At 48.1% G+C, this 19,319-nt stretch overlaps 1 protein-coding gene across 1 annotated transcript in view; it reads right to left on the bottom strand.

The window, feature by feature from the left end:
* Window positions 1–18,923, bottom strand: part of IGDCC4 (immunoglobulin superfamily DCC subclass member 4) — a 100,216-nt gene extending 81,293 nt beyond the window's left edge. Inside the window, exon 1 of the mRNA XM_074156497.1 lies at window positions 18,827–18,923. Coding sequence (XP_074012598.1) covers window positions 18,827–18,923 — 97 coding nt within the window. The remainder of the gene's footprint in view (window positions 1–18,826) is intronic.
* Between the last annotated feature and the right edge of the window lie 396 nt (window positions 18,924–19,319).

Below are 19,319 nucleotides of genomic sequence, written 5' to 3'. Positions count from 1 at the left end.
TGGCTTTCAGATATGCCACAGGGTATTATTTTCCAATAATCCAAGAAAAGCTGTAACCCTTTGAGCCAAGCCTTGCATTGTAGTTGCTGCAAGTCTCCATGTGACTGTTAGCAGGTTTTGTATTTAAGAAAACAGAAGAACACGTTTTAATGCAGAACCTTTTGAGCTTCACATCTTGGAGTTCTTTTAATGATGCAAAAATCAGGGCAGTCTCTGGTTTTCTGTTTTAACTAATGGCAAGATTTGGCCTCATAGGGTAGTAATTATATAGGCAAACATAACATGCACAACCAAGAGCTTTATCTCATCTAGGGTGGGGATCTGAAAAGCCTGGAGTGAGAGTGCTTTAAGAAAGGACACCCCCACGTAAGACTATCACTGACAGTGGTCCTTTTGCAAGGCAAAGCAGAAGGGGCTTCTCCAAACTGACACTTTAGGCTGAAGGTGACTTAAGCAACGTCTTTTACTTTTGCATCACTGGAACAGCATAGGAGCATGCACACATCAATTTACTCTGCTTCTGCTGAATGGCAGCAAATGCCAGAGTAAGGAACAGTAATTTCCAGCTAAAAGCACAGGAACTTCCTGACCCAAACTGCCTGACCCAACCGACTCACACAGATCAACACATTCAGCTTTACCTGTGAAAGCTGGCCTCCAGGCTCATACTACCCCCAGGCAGAAAACCGGCACTTCTCACCATGTTGTACACACACCACCACCCTCCTGTCCATCAGCCGTGATTTAGGAGTACCTACGGGGACTTCTGAACATCCATTTTGACTACTGTCTGTGAGAAGAAGCTTATTATGATCATAATTATTAGTAACAATTATACAACTATTATATATGTTAATATATGTCAACAGAATAAGAATACTAATATGTTCTCTACAGGGTATTCCACAGAATTAATGAGATACAGTAATGAGCCTAACCTCTCTGACATCTTGCTGATAACGTATTTCTAAGCAAGCTACAAAATTCAGTGTGCATCTGCTCAGGCAGTGCACAGGCTTGCAACTCACTCGATGCCTGTAGGTCAAAAGGATGTGGACGCTGATGAACAGAGAGGTTTGTGCCTCGCTCGGGGCAGTGATGGAAGAGGGAGACATGCATTTTCTCCTGCTACCTGTGTTATCAAGCTGGTACCCTCTGCCACAGGGACAGGCAGCTCTGAGCAGCAACTCTACAAGCTGGGACTTGGAAAGAACAGATAACTTGCATCGTTTCAGCAGCAGACCCTAAAAGCTCTAATTCTAGTGTAGTGAAGTCAGCAGCAAAATTCCCACAGACAGAGGGGCGGAGGATTTAGCCCTAGAGATATTCAAAACAAAAGCAGCATCTGTGACTCACCCATGAGACCCACAGAGGACAACAGTGTAAAAATTACATTCATACAGACCTGATGCTGCTTCACGGAAAACAACTCCGGAGCCTTTCTGCTTGCAGATCCCATCTCTAATGGGATCCCATCTCTCTCCCCCTCTTTTGTTCTTTATAGGATATTTGCATGGAAACAAGAGCTCCATTTCTCAGCTGCTCATCTCCTCCTGCTGTCTATCCTTCCCAACAGAAGACAGACTTTACAGAGAGCCTGTTTTTATGCAAATAGCCCCGAATGACATCTCCAGAAGAATAGAGCCCATGAGCACCTCCCAGAGCCGGTGTGCGAGCCACCATACTGAGGATACCCCATGTGCACAGAAACCATCTCACCAGTTTGCTGGTGAAAGCTGCTGTGTACGTGGGAAGTGTTCACCGGGAGACTTTCAGAGCATCTTCCACGAAAGGCAAGTCTCTTACTTTGAGACTATGTTGAGAAGGTCCAACTGTGTAGGATGCAGTATCAATCACCAGCCAGGAAAAGCCCTGTGGTATCCCCAAACTCAGCACCAACACGTGGCACTGGGGAAGAGGAACCATCAACATGAGACTCAGCTCCCTTCAAAAAAACAATGCAAAGGTTACAGGAGGTTCAAGTTCTGCTCTTGCCCCTGTGATTTTTACTCATTTATAAGCATATTACTGCTGTTCCAGAGGACTGGTTATGTGGAAAATCTAACCAAAGGGGGGAGCTGACAGTGACCTGCTCGGGGTATCTAACTTGGAGTGTGAGCCAGACAGCGCTGTCAAAGGGCAAAGAATACACTCTGAAAACAAAACCTCTTTGTTCCTCTAATTTTGTTCCAGTTAAGTCAGTTCAGCTGTTCCATATAACTAGTCAAAAACATTCAGCATTTCCCAAAGTATTTTAAGACTTCAAAGTTGTAGGTTTTATTTTGACAGTTTTAAAGCACATAGCTTTTTTTTCTTTACAGATTTTTTTGCATTAAAAACAAGGCTGTTTAATAAATTAAGCTTTACAACAACCACTGCCGCTCTTCTTTTATCACGGCTTCAATTAAAATATTGTTTCTTGAAGACAGCTAACAGCTTCTAGGGGGAAAAAAAAAAGAGGGTATTTCACTGAGAATGTTTTCAATAGACTCAATTTGTTAAAACTTGTGATTAAAACCAAACTCCAAGTAGGGCAGGCTCAAAACCATGGGTGTTTTAAATTTGATCAAGTTGCTGATCTGAACTCAAAACTTTCCAGCCGTAAATGAACATACCTAAAAAGCAAACTCTCCAACACTCACCGACGAGGAAAATGTAGGAAAAACACTGTTTAGACTAATGCCTGGCAGCTCAGCAGAGACAGGAGCTGATCAGGAGCAAGTTGTTCCAGAACAAAACCTTTCTACATAACCCAGGCAACAAATCTGACCTTTTCATCTAAAAAAAAAAAAAAAAATCACAGTCAACCCACAACTGAACTCTGGAGGGAGTGTGGGAGATCTGTCCCTCAGAACTGTTTTTGTTCAGTCTCGGGGCCAAACCTGTTGTGACATCGACTGCCTCCTGCCAGGAAAGTGCTGGAACGGCTCTGGGAAACCAAACCTGAAAGCAAACCTGTCTGAACTGTCCCCGTGTAACAGGAGCTTCACACACTCACACTGACATTGTCACGACACCGAACAGGAGCCGGGCGAGCAAGCGAGGGACCCGTGTCTTCAAAAGCAAACAAAAGAGGGTTATAAAAACTAATTAGCTCTCCCTGCTCACCAATGCGCTTCTCTGCAAAGCTGTAATCACAGCAGTGATTTCGAAGCGAGAACACCTCCGAGGGCAGGCAGCACTGGGATGGACTGGGCTTGGCGAGCTTGACGGTGCCAGCAGCACAGGCCCTAATCCCACAGTTTTGAGGCCAAAGCTCCACTCGCAGAGTTCACAGTGCGGCCCACAACCAGCTGTGTCAGCACAACCGAGAAAGCAGGATCAAGCAGCCGTGGGGAGGGAGCTTTTAAGCCTGCGATGCTGCCAAATGCTTCGTATCACAGCCCTGCCTATTTGCATTTCTGCCTTGGGCCCCATCTGTAGCTTCCCATCCATGTAAAAGCTGTCCCCAGGGAGAAGAAAGGCCACTGTCCATTTGTTCAACACATCTCAAGCGCATCCAGTTTCAAATGAAGTAGGTGGCAAAACTCCTAACGCTAATCTTTTCCATGCAATTCTGAATCTCTTGTCATCTGGGGGCAGGGAAGATCAGAAATGGAAATAGCTGGTCCAGCGGCCCCCAGCAGTCAGCGCCAGACACCAGTGTGGTTCCCAGCTCCCAGTCCTCCAAGGCAGCCCCACGTCCTCCCCATCAGAAACACACACACACACACACACTTGATTCTTTTCTCAGCCTCCACTTCAGACAAAGTGATCTGACAGAGTAGGTCTCCAAATTGCAGTATCAGTTAAATCACTTTGCAATAACACATAAGGAATAAAGTATCTTTTAAATATGGTTACATCCTGTTCCAAAAGTCTTAATGGGCCATATTTTTAGCCTAGGAACAATCCGAAAGCCAGCTCAGAGATCCTGCAGCACTGAAACTATGTCACCACAAAGTTATTTCATTACAAGCCACAGCTCTCTTTGCAAAGACAGTTTCTTCCAAGAACCCAAGGAGGCTGGTACAAGGTTTTCCAGCAAGTGTATGTGCAGGGCAGCCAGAAATGAGCCAAATACATGATGTAAAAGTTGAGAACCAGGAGAAAGAAACCAAGAAACACGGGAGATGGGTCCCTTTCAACACACGTCTCAGCAGAGGTCACCGCAATGACTTTGAGCTGGAGGAGGGCCAGGGCACCACGCACGCATCTGTTAGAGATCCCACCCAGGCTCCAGGCATCTTCAGACACATGCAAACTGCAAGACCAGAGGAAGCAGGAGCCCAAGCTGAGACCACCCGTGCTCTTGGGCCTCTCTCTACCTGCAGCCACAAACCGCCTGGCACAGCCGAGGAGGTATCGGCTGGCAGAAGAGCACAAGGGAGCACAGACCCTCCTCAAAACCACACCATGTTCAGAGCTTCGTTCACAGCCAGGTCAGCACAACACTGAGCCACCAACACTTGGAGGTGACAGACACATGGAAGGCAGAGGCAAGACCAGGCATCTGGCACCTCAACTTGGTTAAGCTCCATGTGAGCAGCTGTGTAAAGAAAATGGCAGATGGGGTACAAACCTGGGTCTCAACGGGATCCAGAGATGTCAGTGCCAGGCACTCTGAGATCATTTCTGCTCATGCCCAGGGATGTGAAGAATTCAGCAGCCCCCAAAGCCCCTGGGAGTCCTGCAGTGCTGAGGAGAGGCACCAACACAGCCCCCACCACCCATCATTCTGGGGGGAGGACCTGCATCGCTCTCCTATTCCCTCTAAAAGGGCAAAGAGGTCACAGACACTCCAAGCAAATGCTGGGGAAGCTGAGACCCTGGTCTGTCGCAGAGAACCAGCGTGAGATTTCGGTGCCTCTCAGACTGTAAAGAGAAACTGTACATTGCTTTTCTGGAAGCTACTCCCCACCTTGAAGAAAGCTGGAGTAAGAGAACACCCATACAGTCCTTATCACCCTCATTACAAGGAAAAAAAGTTGCCCAGGAATCTAAAATTCTCTTCTCCTCTGAATCAGCTCCAAAGCTATCTCAGGAAAGGCACGTTATCTCCCACCAGCCCAAACCACTCCTATTTGTTACAGAATAATAAAGCCATTAGTACTGAGCAATCACACTCTTACACTGTTGTTTTCCATGGCTATAATTTAACAGTTCCTCACTGTTTGCTTTAGGAAATCTATTGTTGAAAGGTCTATAAAATTATGAACTCTTGCTCCAGTTTGAAAACATAGGCACGAGCAGGCATTTCTGTTCTCTAATAAATCACATTCCCCTACTAGTAAACACCAGCTTATAAGAAACATCTTTTGTTTATTGAAAGTAAATGGCATGTGGACATTTTAAACAAAAAGAAGGTGATAGGCTGAAGGGAACAGACAGATTATGTTTTCCACTTTCATTTTGCTTTGTGTCTAAACAAACGGTTCCTCAACAGCTTTGTTTTCCAAACCAACTTTCTCCCAGCTGCTATCTGGAACCACAGAAAGGGAAAGCAATACTCAAGATGTGCAAGGATTACTCGACTTTGCACACTCGTTTTACTCAGCAGTCAGTGTTCTGGATACGCCAGCCACAGGGAGCATTACTAGGAGTAAGCAATAGCTTTGTAGAGACTGGTTGGCTTCACCTACAAAGCAGGACTGGGAGGGTTCACTCAGAACCCCCCTCAAGCCATGCAAGGGGGGACCAGCATTTTGCCCAGCTTTTGTGACAAGTCAGCGTGTCACAGGACCCGATCCATTGCCTTCCACCCATCCACAATTGCACATATATTTGGAAGATGACTCTGAACCTGTACAACAACAGCTAAGATAGAAGTTCAGAGAAAACAGCTCTTACAGACTCCTCGGTGATCAGTCACTTGTAGCATCTGAAAATAAACTGCCACCCTTAATTCTTTTTGGCTGTTGTCATGCCCTTTGCCATAAGGAAAGGGCAGCACAGAGATACTGACCCAAAGAAGACTCAAGAAATTATGCAAGGATGGAGTACATTCTAACGTTGCTGAATTTTTCATCATGTTAATGATCAAAGATCCTAATCATCAAAGATCTTTCTCATCCCTCTGCCTTCAACTGACGATCAAGGCATCAAACATTCCTGCACTCCTTTTCCTTGCCTTCTTGCTACACGCAGTTTAGCGTTACTTAGACCATATCTGCCTCAGAAGTTCCTTGCCTACACAAGAGATGTGGCAACACTTTGCTAAAGCTTCAAGATGGGAATAGCTAGAGTTAACAATATTTTGACCCGTTTCACTCAAATAGCAGAAGACTCCTGGTACCCAATACAGAGATATGTCTCTATCAGAGTCTTGGAAATGATGTGGTCTATCACAGCCCTTACACACACACACACCCCCCAAACTTGATACATTTGAACCACCACCTTTGTAATTATACAACACAGCCATTAGGAAGTCACGTACATAGAAAACAGGCCTGAACCTTCCCCAGGGACAGTAGATGACGTTTAGCCAAATGGCAGATTCTCCGTAACGTTCATCTCCTTTTACAGTCCTGACAAAGAAAGAACCCAACCTTGGAAGCTGGACCTTCATGAGCATTACCCAAAAAATGGCATTTGTGGGGCCACGGACGGAGTCCAGGACACGGCAGCTTCTCACTTGCACCTCATTCACCCCATCCAGGTCTTGCAGGAAATCCCTGTACAGCTGGGAACGTGCCAGCAGCCCGAGTGGGCCCGCGCTGTCAGCAAACCCTCTGCAAAAGCCCGTCCACGAGGCCTTTTTCTCACCCCCCTATACAGCTGGCACAATAGCTAAGTCTCCCTGACAGCACATGGATTTTGCTGCTACTCACAGCACAAATGAGATAATTAAGCCAGAAATCTTCAAAGCCCTGCCACTGTCGTCGGTAATGAGATTCTGCAGTTCACCTGAAAATAAAAATGGAAGGAGGAAAGCAGGTAAAGCCCCTTCTCCACCAACAGCCTGAACTCCAACTGTGAAGCCATCCACCAAACAGCTTAGTCCAGCTTCCATCAAAAGGTGTCTCGCAGCAGCTGGGAAGTCCATGTATGAATACAACCCATAATAAAAGAGGAGCATTCATACAGGGAAACCAGTGGTACGACATTTACCAGCAAAACACAAGCTACAAGCAGAGAAACTGTGATGTTTTAATCAGTGACAGCCCTTTTATCTTCCTGTGTGCTGGCTTTCTCCACACAAAAAGGGACCAGATCACATCTCTATTCCTACCTGAAATGCTGCCTGCAAGGAAAAAGGGCAAAGAACCCCTCTGCAGGGGTGACACTGCTCTGACACACCTCCCAAGACATTTTCACTCCTCACACAGAGCTGAAAACTTTCACAAGAAACAAATAAAATTCTCTGGCATGTACTTCAAGCTATTTATTGCATGTTTTTGTTTCCTAAAGTTAAGCAAAGAGCCTCCTTTGTTTGCTCACATTTTCTTGATAGGCTGGGGTTCAAGTCTGGAGCATCTCTTCTGGAGAGGGTGTAAAGTGCCTTAATACACAGCAGACACAGAACGTCAAGAATGGTCTGGCTTCAGTCCTACCAGGTACCCAAGAAACCTGCGTATGTAGCCCCTCACTCTGCTCCTTGTGCTTTCCATCTCTCCTCCAAAACAGCCAGCCTGTCCCATAAAGCCCCAGAGGCAAAGCCGGGGTGTGCAACTTGCCCCTCCTAGAAGCCAAGAACCAACTATGGCAGGCTGCATCATTACAAAGTCACCTACCCCCGAGAAGTCAGGCTCATCAAACTCCTGACAGCTCTCCTGCACTTCCCAGGTAATTGCACAAACCATGAATTAATGAGAAATAATGAGCCAGCACACAGGGGAAGTGAAGACAATTCAGAACGGCAACAAAGAAAACTAATGGGAAAGTATGTTTCAATAGCTCGCTGCAGAGGACTGTCACTGCAAGCCTGCATCTCCCAGAGAGGTCTCACTTCTCCGGGAGGACACAAGGACTGCAGAGCGCACCCACCACCCAAGAAGCACGGGAATACAAGAGAAAGGTGACGGGGGCTTAGAACAGGAGTTAATTTTGCTGAGGACAGCATGGGCAGAATGTCCAGGCGTAACGTTGCCACCATCCACCGCACGGCCTCCAGAAGTCACAAAACCCCTCTGTGCTTCACTGGCTACAGCGTCTGATGCTGGCTCCCTCCATGGGTGTAGACAACCCCCGGCTTTATCTAGCCACGCTCTGCTCCTTTTTGTTATCACTTAACCCACAAAGGTATGTTATCAGTACAGCTAGCCAACCAGCCTTACTTGGACAACAGCAGATAAGAGGGTGGGTTTGAGAAGGAAACACTGAAAATAATAAAACAGGAGATACTAAACTGTTAAGTCAAAGGAGTGCCCACAGGTGGACAATGCAAGGTTCTTACCAAGGGCTGGACCGTCTCAGGACTTTGCATCCTCCCGGCATAAATTCTCACCTAGACCAGTTTTAAGACAGTATTTGATTGTGATCGGGAAACCCCGTTATCATTGAAAATGCGACGTGAGCTCTTATAGCTCTGGGATGGTGTTAGGAGAACCAGCAAGATAATGCCCATATCCATGGAAAAAAAGGAGCAGCCCCACCTTTTGAAGATGGTTAGAACTGAGGGACAGAATGGGTGGAAATTTGCCCTCCCATTTCCAAATTTAAACTTACTTCTATCGCAGCAACAGGAGGAAAATATATTTCATAGCCTGTGTTCCACAATCCCTCACACCTACTTGGCTGTTTAACTTTCCAACATCTACGGCACATTTACCCACTGTCAGCACAAGTTTCTCTTCAGAGCACATAAATCTTTCCTTTTTCCAAAGCTGCAGCCAGCTGAAACCTGACAGTTTGAGGACAAAGTAGTAAAAGGACTGGCTCTGCTTCCAAATGGTGAAGGACACGCTTTCAACGCTACAATATCTGAGTAGGAGAATGGCTGCGGGGACCTTCACACCACTCTGGGCTCTCCCGTATCAACGGGGTCCAGGCTCAGATGTGATGCTTCTTCCTGCTGTCTCTGGGCTTCTGCTTATTTCACCAGAACACTTCTGAAAACAACACCTGGACTTATACTGAGATTTCAGCAAAAACCCCCAAATCACCCATTTTTTTTCCACAGTGAGGAGAGATTTTGGCCTCTGTGCATCAGACTGCTAGATGAGCACTACAGAAGGTGGCTGCTCTGGACCAAGGAACACAACCTCATTTGTTAGTAAAAACAGATTTATTTCCATTAATCTAGACTAATTACTGCTGCTCCTCTTCTAATGAGATCCTGTGTGCCTCCTCATATAACATCAGCACAGGAGAAATCCTCACCTTCATAACCAGGCAATTTTGGGGCATTTTGAATAGCTCTTTCTCTAGTGTAAGAAGGAAATTATGAAAATGATGCCTCTTCAAAGAACCGTTTCATTTTAGGAAATGCTGTGTGATCATTCTCATGTTCAGGTCGGTAACAGCCTTGCAAAATCTCCTTGACTTTATCCAACTTTTACTACTACTGAGCAGGGATTAACATTAATTGAGCCCACCCCATATTAGCCAAGGATTATTTGTTAGTCACCAGCCTATAATCACTTGCATTTTCCAGTAGAGACCTTCACATCGCTCAGATAGCTAGCAGGATAATCCAAGTCACATTTTTAAAGAAATCTACATAAAAACCCACATCCACACCCTTGTCTTCCCCCTTCCAAAATACCCAATTAGTTCAGCTTAGAAAATGCCATAAAAATTAATACTGTGAAATTTCCAGTCTAACAAGTTTCTGGTGAGAAGAAAATATTCCCTACAAGGGCAGCATTTTTTTAAACCCACAAACTTTAAAATATATAAACATGTAATCAGGCATTTTCATTTACAAGCCGGCACATACCTTGTACACATCTCTGCATTCACACTGCACACATCTGGTGTTGACACACCACAGACAGGTAGGCAACACCATGTCTGCACAGCCACACACGCAGATGCATTCTGTACAGAACATGTTTCCTTCCTAAAGCCCGAGAAGTCCTAGTATTGGTTTCCTACTTCCGAAGGCTCACTGCTGCATCGCGGACACAGCTGGGCAGAGGCTGGAGACATTTACACAAGAAAATAAAAACCGTGTTGTGTAAGTGACGTGGAAAAGGGCAGAGGCATCTTTATGAGCGGGAGAGGGCAAAGCTCCATACGCTCCACCTGCACTTGAAGTGCTGATGGAGGACGTGGCGGAGGTGTTATTTGGTGAAAACTGCTTAAGACTAAGGTAGTATATTTACTTGCCAAGTGTAACTACGTGGTGTGATTCCAGTTTAGACAGCAGACTTTCTCTCTAAAAGCTATACGGAAGCTGCACATACATGCCCCATACGGATGTGAGCGTCCCACTGCAAAACCCGAGATCTGCCTCGGCAACGGCTCAGCCGCTCAGCGAAGAGGTGTTCTCGGAGGTGAAGGTTTCTTTACTTTTCTCGCTGCTTGGCTCCGATCCTGTCACATCTGGAAAGCCGCATCCAGCACCGGCTGTCCCAGCTGAAAGGCAGCTTCTGCGCTGAGCTGCAGGGGAACAGGAGCCCCGAGGGACTTGCGGGGTCCAGACCTGAAAAGTCAGGCTGCGAATCAAAGCAGTTAAGAAGTTTCCTCAGCTGAGCAAACACCTAACTCTGGAAAAAAAACAGGGCTTTTACTTACACTAGTGTTAGCTATAGAAGGCTGAGATTAAGGGATGGAAAACAGGTGAAAGACTCAAGGACCTGCATATATTGAGCTTAGTAAAGAGCAGGTTACCAGGAAATTGGACCAGTGTACACATACTCACAGGGAGGCTTTTCATACCACAACCTGTCTTCACACACACACCTATAAACCACAGCTAGGTAAATTCAGACTAAATCAAAGTGCATAGCAGTGAGCGAGGACAGCAAACCAGCTCACTGAGGGGCTGGGACGGACAAGCACAAGACATTTTTAAGTCAGAAGTGGGTGTCGCTCTTTAGAAGATGCTCTTGTTCAAGCACAACCACTAAATCTCAGCTTCCCACAGTACACGTGAAGGCAGCGCAACCTTGCTATAGCCTTAAACCTACAAAACTACCCGAGCGCCTTGACTGGTATAAAAAACAAAGAGCGAGAAGAATTATTTGACAGCTCAGCCTCGTGCCCGGATGCTGAAGTGTTACTGAAGCCTTTCACCCCGCACTTAACTCCCTCTGCTGCTAAAGAGAAAATCCTGGCAGCAGCCGCAAGTGTGAAGTAAATGGGAAGCTATTCTCTGCCAGCAGCTGGGAGAAACTTCCTTTTCTCCCCACTTTGCACGTAAAGAAAACCCCACAATAGTACTTGAGGTAATGCTGCGAGCCAGATTTTCAACCGACAGACTCACGAGGAAAGCCTCCAGATATGAAGTCTGCTCCCAAGGACCCTCTTCAAGCGGATGACATTTGACTTCGGGAACGTATGGCAGCTCATCCGCTCGAGGAAAGGTTCGCTTTGTTTTCAGTACAGAGAAAAGAGCACAAAGGAAAAGAAAGAAAAGTTGCATTTACTGTGACCTAAGAAAAACAGAGCTAAATAATTTTGATCAATATTTTGATTTCTCTGACAAAAGCCACAATCAGCGCTGACATAAACAACTGGTTAGCAAGCCGGGGAGAGGGGGGGCTGGGGGGGGGGCAGGAGGGGTAAATCAAACCAGAGTTTCAAGACACTTATCTTTCCATCACAACAATTGCCACCAATGACAGTAATTTACATGGCTAATAGGCAGCATTATGTTTACAAAACCATTCTCGGGAAGGAGGATCTAAACATTTTTGCCAACCCAGCAAAGGAGCTGGTGTTGGATCAGACGCTGGGTTTCTTTTTCCTCTTTTATCTTCTATGTGTATTTTGCCAAGACGCCTCGCTATGCAGAAAATCTTGCCTTCGCAAGAGCACACCAACCTGTGGAGCACTTGATCACCCTTCTGTGACAACCTGAATTCTCTAACAGCAGGGCTGCTTGAGCCTCTGTGCCGGGGGAAAAATACCTGTCAAGCAGGAAATAATGGAGTCAAGCTGGAAGCCCCAGATCCTCCACCCCATGTCATGCTTCTTACCCCACTGCTGAAGATAACGAGCCCCAGCATCTCATACACAAGCCTTATCTCCCACAGAGTGACAGGTCCCGTAACACCACAGGCTAAACCCCCTGAACATCAGCCTGAACATCTGCTGATTCTCTGCCCTCCTCAACCCTTGTCTTTTTCTTTTTTTGGTCACAAAAATTTCCACGTCTTCTTCTTAACAAGCTCTCTCAAGGCTTTGCCAGGAGCAAAACAGGCAAATGGGACTGAGAGGGCACAGAAATGGGCTGCAACTGGCCCAGTCCCACTGGGTCAACGTGATTAAGAGGACTACACACCCTTTAAAGCAGCACTGGTATTTCTGGAAAGGTAAAAGCACATCACATCAGCGCTACAAGGAGCACACCAGAGTTTTTCACTAGACCATCTCCAAAACAAAAGAGACAATAAAGGGATAAAGATTTCCAAAAGAACACAAAAGCCTTCTCAGTTGCAATAACAAACAGGGAAAAAACACATCAGTGAACATTTGAGTAGTTTTCTTCTAATACCAGGCACAGTTCCGTTTCTGTATGGAAAATACCAGCACCCATTCTGCAAATCGGATCAAACTAGCCAGACGAGACACACAGAGAGGACAGTCCTGCATTAGTGCAAAACTTCAGGTAATTTTAGAACCTGTAAGCACTGCTGATGCTTCTGAAAAAGAAGCTTTACCTAAGCCCTGAGTGCACAAGCAGCCAGGTTTTGCCAAAACCCTCAGTGTATTCACACAACACAGCACAGGAAATCCATCCCATAAAACAGTGACCTTTTTGGTCACACCAATTAACTTGATCATCTATTGACAGTCAATTAAGAAACTATCAAGGACGCACATTTCCCAGCACAGACAGCGAAACATACAGCAGGACCTCATCAAATCCCCCCCAACCCGCTGCCAGCCTGGCATCCCAGGTTTGCTCCACCTCTGCTCCAGGTTCTGCCAGCACCTTTCCCAGGAATTCTGTTTTCAGCCTCTGGGGTTGCTCACATCACATTAACACACCTTTAATATTACCAACCTGTCCTCCAGAAATCCACACAAGAGATCTTGAAAAAAAATTAAACATTAAAAACCAGAAAAGCATAATAATAAACCAGGTTATTCAATAGCTCAGCTGAATTTAAGATGGCAGTAATAGGAAACTGCATTTAAAATGCAGATACAGATTTTTAAATAATTTCAGAACATCTGATTCAAAAGTTTCAGTGGAATACAGTTATCACTTATCATAACCACCACAAAGTATGTTTATTACCTACAGAGATAACACACCGTCTCTGCTGGGCTTCTCAGATAAAGCAGGCCCATATCATAACAGCAGGATCCCACGGATCAAGAGCAGGAGAGGATCTGACTCAAACATTGAGACACCAAAAGGCATCAGTGCCTTGAAAGAGAACACATCCAAGGAGAAGCACCTTGACTTACACACTCACCAGCAAAGTGTCTCGACACCTGCAAGCAGCAAAGTGTTAGATATGCTCAAACAAGGCTGATGACAAGTGTTTGGGTTCTCCCAGGGCATTTCTCTTCTCAGCAGCATCAACTTCAGCAGGTACCAACATTCCTGGAAGTAAACACTGACCAGCCCTTCCCCTCCCTATAAAGGCTCTGTTCGCTTCAGAATTAGGAAATTCAGTGGTGTTTTAAGGATGACTTCGGCATACCAGTGAAAGTCAGACAAACTAGAAGCAGCTCTTGGGTCCCTCTCCCCATGTCTTAGCATCTCTAGAGGGGCTCATGAAAACACAGCTCAATTCCACTTTTTATGAAGACGGCAGATTCAGTTTTAACAACTGTGGATCCTCTCACCAAAAAGCTGTTAAGACAGAAAAGCATAAGCAGCACTTGGAGGTCACTTACTCATAGGATTTTAATAAATGCTATGCTAATAAAAGAAGGATACTTAGAGTGACAGTGTTCTTCATATGCTTACTGCGTGCAACAGCATATTCTGCCCAGCTGGAACAAAGAGGGAAACCGAGCAGAGACAGCAAGTGATGAAAACAAAGACAACAGAAAGAGCCAATGTCACAGCAGCTCCAAGTCCTGTGTTCAGAAAATGCCTTCCCAATAAGAGAGGGAAGCAAAACAGCTACTAAGCCCTGTGACGTGAATGCTGGCGTAACCGTAGAACAGCAGCATGTTTTAAAGCATAAAAGACTTCAAAAATAAAATAAACAAGTGGATACAAGGATCTGAGATTGTGAGTTCCTGCAGCTTTGTGTATTGTGATTGATTCCCCCTGTCCTACAAGATGCGAGCTCTGTTCAAAGCTCTCCCTACAACTGAGGCACTTCAGGTTCCTCCCCGGGTGGGTTTTCCAGTGCCTCTCCTTCAGTCCATGCAGAAACCACATCACTCTCCTCTACTCATAGAATCATCCAGGTTGGAAGAGACCCTTGGGATCATCGAGTCCAACCATCTACGCTACACTACAAAGTTCTTCCCTATATCATATCCCCCAACACCACATCTAAACGGCTCTTAAACACATCCAGGGATGGTGACTCAACCACCTCCCTGGACAGCCTATTCCAATGCCCGACCACTCTTTCTGTGAAAAATTCTTTCCTAATGTCCAGTCTAAACCTACCCTGTTGCAGCTTGTCCCATATGATCGAGATCACTTATTTTCAAAAACTCTGAATTCTCCATATCCACCCTAGCTGTGACTGACCAGCAGGTCCAAGAATTACCTGGAAAAGGAAAGGGAGACAGACAGACAACATGACTACGTATCTTTTCCTTAGAAAACCAGGCTAAAACTCAGTAGTCGAGCAGGTCCAGTTCTTCTCCAGAAAGTAACAAAATTGCACCAGGGTTGATTTTGGCCCAACGTGCACTTGGCAAATACTGATAACAAGGATTTACCATATCAACTCTAGTATTACAGCTGGCTATAAAGCAAACATTTGCTTCCTACAGATAACAAAATGACTATGATGGCTCCAGGTTTAGAAAAGCTTAGGGTTTCTGCCATCACCCAAGGCAGGCCTATAATTCTCAGTGTCCAAACAGAAAACCCCCCTACGTGTAACACTGGCCTCAGTTTTCCCTCAGGTACCCACTCACCTCACGCAGAGATAGAGTTTGGGATGGATTCCAGCAACAAATTACAATCAGATTAAATATTAATTCCCATCTTAATTATATAACCATGACTAGGTTTTAATGGCCAGGCAGCCATTTAAACAAGAGAGGAACGTGTAAATTGTGCAGGCAGCATCTCTTAGGCTGCGAATGCCCAAACTGGTTCACAAGCACCTGGATTTTTCCCTGGGAGAACAAGTCAGCTCTGAGGGAGGTAGAGTTCAAATCACCCAGAGAGCAATACGGTATCAGGAGTCACGAATTCGTGTGCCAACATGGGACAACGCAGTACCCTGCCCTTGGGATAACTGTACACTATAGTGACGATATACATGCTGAATACCTGTTGATGGAATTCATCTTCATTGATGGATTTTATCTTCTCAACTCATTCAACAGAGAGAAACGTCTCTACTTTTACCTAAAGATGGGCCCCGAGCAGATGAAGCAACTGGCCCAGGATCACAGCAGGCACTCAAGCGAGATGTCCCATATGCCACGGCAACACCCAGCCCACCCCACCAGTTCCCAAATGCAGGTGGCTCCGGTGGCCCTGATGCAGAGAGACCTTGTGCCGTACCACAGAAGCTGCCTCCAGCTCCAAACCAGACTGCGAGCACACAGGCAGGGAGGATCGTCTCCTTTCTTCCTCAGGGAACGGCAGATTGCCAAACATTTTCTTTTTTAAATTATTACTTGCGCCACTCCGGAGCGGCTTGCGTCCCATCGGCGGTACACCCGCCCCGCGTGGGGCCCCCTGCTGCAGATCAAACTTGCTGCAGCTGCCAGGAGAAAGTCTGCTGCGGAAAAGGGGGGAGACATCAGAAAATCAGCGGGTTCTGCTTCACTTTGGACTTCGAGGTAGCGAAAGGAAAGAGCACAAAGAAAGAAAAAGAGAAGGAAAAAGCCAGGGAAAACAGAAGGAGAACCAAGCCCGAGTGGTTTCTCCTTCAGCCTCACACACCAGAGGAGAAACTGGGAAACACCAGAAGAAACGTCCCCCACTTTTCGAGCAGCCTCTGCCATCAGGGCTCAGACTGGCTGTCGTGACGGCCACAGCACAACGGCAGCAAGCTCCCACGCCAGGAACCTGCCCCTGGAAACGTGATACAGGCAAAACCTCGCCGACGTGGTGCGCACGAGTGTTTAGCACTGCCGGCGCCCCCCATTTCTTGGGAGATGTAAGAAATACCCCTTCCCTGGCACCGCTCATCCTGCCTCCTCGCCACCCAGCCCAGGGATGGGTGACACCGCAACACCACAGCCACCGGGGCAAGCGGATCTGCAGGCAGGTGACGTCCTGCGGCCGCAGCGGCGGGGACATGCGAGCCCCGAACAATGGCAACACTGACTTCCCATGGCAAAGGCACTAACTGCAGGCAGCAGGCTGTGGGGTTACGCCGCCACGGCGAGAGAGCCACAGGAAGGATAAAACAAATCAGAACCAAAAGTCGGGTGATGTCGAAAAAAGGAAATCTGTTCTGCAGCGAAGAGGACCCGACCACAAATCCAAACGATGTAAACCCAGATGGATTTCAGCCGGTGCCTCGGATGGGAAGCTCAGCCCACTTCCCACCAACACGTCCCCCGTAGGGAGCCCCAAGGAAAGCAACCGGCACACCCCCCCTGCCAGAGTCAACTGAAGAGGGGTTGTTTTGGTGCTTTTTTTTTTTTTCTTAAGCCTTTTTCCTGCTACTACAGGGAAAACAGGCTCAAAGTAGGACAGGGAGAAGGCTTTCAAAACACTGGGTCGCATCCCCAGCTAAGTAAACTGGCACCGCTTCCATCAAGTCCACCGAGGGGGGAACGTTTTCCAGTCTACTTCTCTCCAGAAGTATTTCATACCCAGCGAGGCTTGAACTTTGGATCAAAACACACGGGCTTCAGGATCAAATGCAGACTTTCCCCAAACCATTTCAACCCCCTGCCAAATTAATTTCAGATTGAAACAAGCCCGTGTTTTTCTTTTCAGAATCAAACCCACCTGTTGGAAAGCACATCTGCGTGTACCGAGCGGCATGTCCGCAGACTGCACGGCCGCACTCATTACCTCTACGCGATACGTGGCCCATTGTTAGAAAACAAACAATTTTCACTAGTTGCCCAATTGCTCGCAAAAAAAAAAAAAAAGCAGTGAAGCTACAAGTGCAAATTCCCGCAAAGCATTTGAAGTTTTCTTGTTGAAGTGGGTTTGAAAAACAACATCCACTCCACCATCTCCTTTTTTTCTTTTCTTTTTAAATCATTGTTCTCCATTACGAGTCTCAGGATCCACTTAGCTGTTCACTCACACACACAGGAGAGGCAGCTCCCACCCGTTCGTCTGCCGGTAGGGTCACAGACCGCCATCCATCTAGAAAAACCCACACACACCCGTGACAATGGGCCATTTACATGGACCGTTATTCATTTCTATGCACAGCCACCGTAACACCGCACCTATATCAAATGTTAACCTACCCCTTACGGGAGCTCACGATGTTCTGAAAAAAAAAAAAAGAAAAAAAAAAGGAAAGAAAAACAACCCTGCACTGCCCACCACACCGTATTCTCCCCCAACAGCGTGTTTTTGAAGCCATAAAGACTAAACATCCTTTGTGCTGACGATGTTCTGCCGAACCTGAATGAATCATAAAAAGGAGTAAAAATGTACAACGACACAGGGATGGCTCCTCTGCCACAATCCCCCGTTTAGGAGGCTCTTTTAAACGACAGCAACTCCAGGGCACAGACTGGGCTCACATTTTTCAGTGCAGCTCCGCCAGCTTCCACCTTTCCAAGCCCTTCTCGGGGATGCAGACAAAAGCTTTTGCGGGTCCGTGGACACAGAGGGAACGAGCCCGGCAGCCCCAAGGTCCAGAGCTCCGATGACCCTCGGTGCAAACTTTGACGGCAACCACAGCACGTCGGCCAGCACGACAGGCGTACGTGTAGCCACACATGCAGCCGTTTGCGTAACGGTTGCAAAACAGAGGGGGCGAGGAGTGTGGCTACTCCTGGGTCATCTCCTTGACCAGCAGGACATCTGCCCACCCTGATGTCCTGCGCTGGCGGGGCAAGGCGAGGGTCCCCACCATGGCCCCTTCAGACACCTGGGCCTGCTCCGAGCCAGCCCCACGCTGGACGAGCGCTTTGGCCACCAGCTGGCCTAGGACAGTAGCCATCCCTCCAAGGGAAACTTGCCACAGGGCCAGGGGTCGCTGCTGCTGGCCCGCTCCCCCCCAGCCCAGCCCTCTGAGAGGGGCTCCCTGCGGGGAACGCCCTGTGTCACCCCCAAAAGGGAAGCACCGTCCAGCCAGGGGGTGAGGCCACCAGGGTGGCCATCGCCTGACTCAGGGGGAAGAAGCGGCCGGGGGGAGAGAAGGGGATGGAGGCGAGGGGGGGAGCGTGTGAAAAATGACCACGGGGCGGGGGGTGGCTAACTGGGGCGGGGAGAGGGCGACTGTGGGGAGGAATGGCCACTAAGGGGGAACGAAGGGTGCTACGGGCCGGCGAGAAACGGCCGGAGAGAGGGTCCCGGCCGAGTAGCCGGTCGCTGCCCGTGGCCGAGCGGTGTAAGGGCAGGTGGCACCGCGGCCCCACGAGTGACCGCGACCGTCCGTGGGCTGGAGGGCACCGACACCACCACCCACACCCCTCTTTCCTCACCCACCTTGCACGGCGAGGACGGCGAAGCAGAGACAAAGCAGGTCCTCCAGCGCCATGTAAGCCCCGCCGGGCGCCGGGAGCAGGGGCCGCCGCGGCCGCATCTAAGAGGGGAGCGCGCTCTCCCGCCGCCCCACCGCCATCTTGTGCGAGCGCCCCAGCCCCAGCCCCGCCGCTGCCCGCCGGCGCCGCCGGGCCCCGCTGCCGGGGGCGGGGGCGGCCCTGGCCTGCCGCTGCTCCGCCTTTGTCAGCGGGTTCGCCGCCGAGCCGAGGGGGGCTCCTCCCGCCCTCCTCCACGGCGGCGGGACCAACAGGTTGTCGCCAGCCCGCCGGGGGGGGGGGAGCGGCCCCGTTTCCTGAGGCGGGGGACGGGCTGCCGCGGCAGGTGCGGGGCTCCTCCGCCGGGCCGGCAGCTCCCCGGGAGGGGTTAGAAACCTTTTACGTGCTTTTTTTAATTTTGCCGCAGGTGAGCGCGAAGGATACAGCGCTGCCACCGGCCG

The sequence above is a fragment of the Numenius arquata genome, chromosome 11 (assembly GCF_964106895.1).
Source record: "Numenius arquata chromosome 11, bNumArq3.hap1.1, whole genome shotgun sequence".
NCBI classification, from domain to species: domain Eukaryota; kingdom Metazoa; phylum Chordata; class Aves; order Charadriiformes; family Scolopacidae; genus Numenius; species Numenius arquata.
This window is presented reverse-complemented; position numbering and strand designations above follow the sequence as displayed.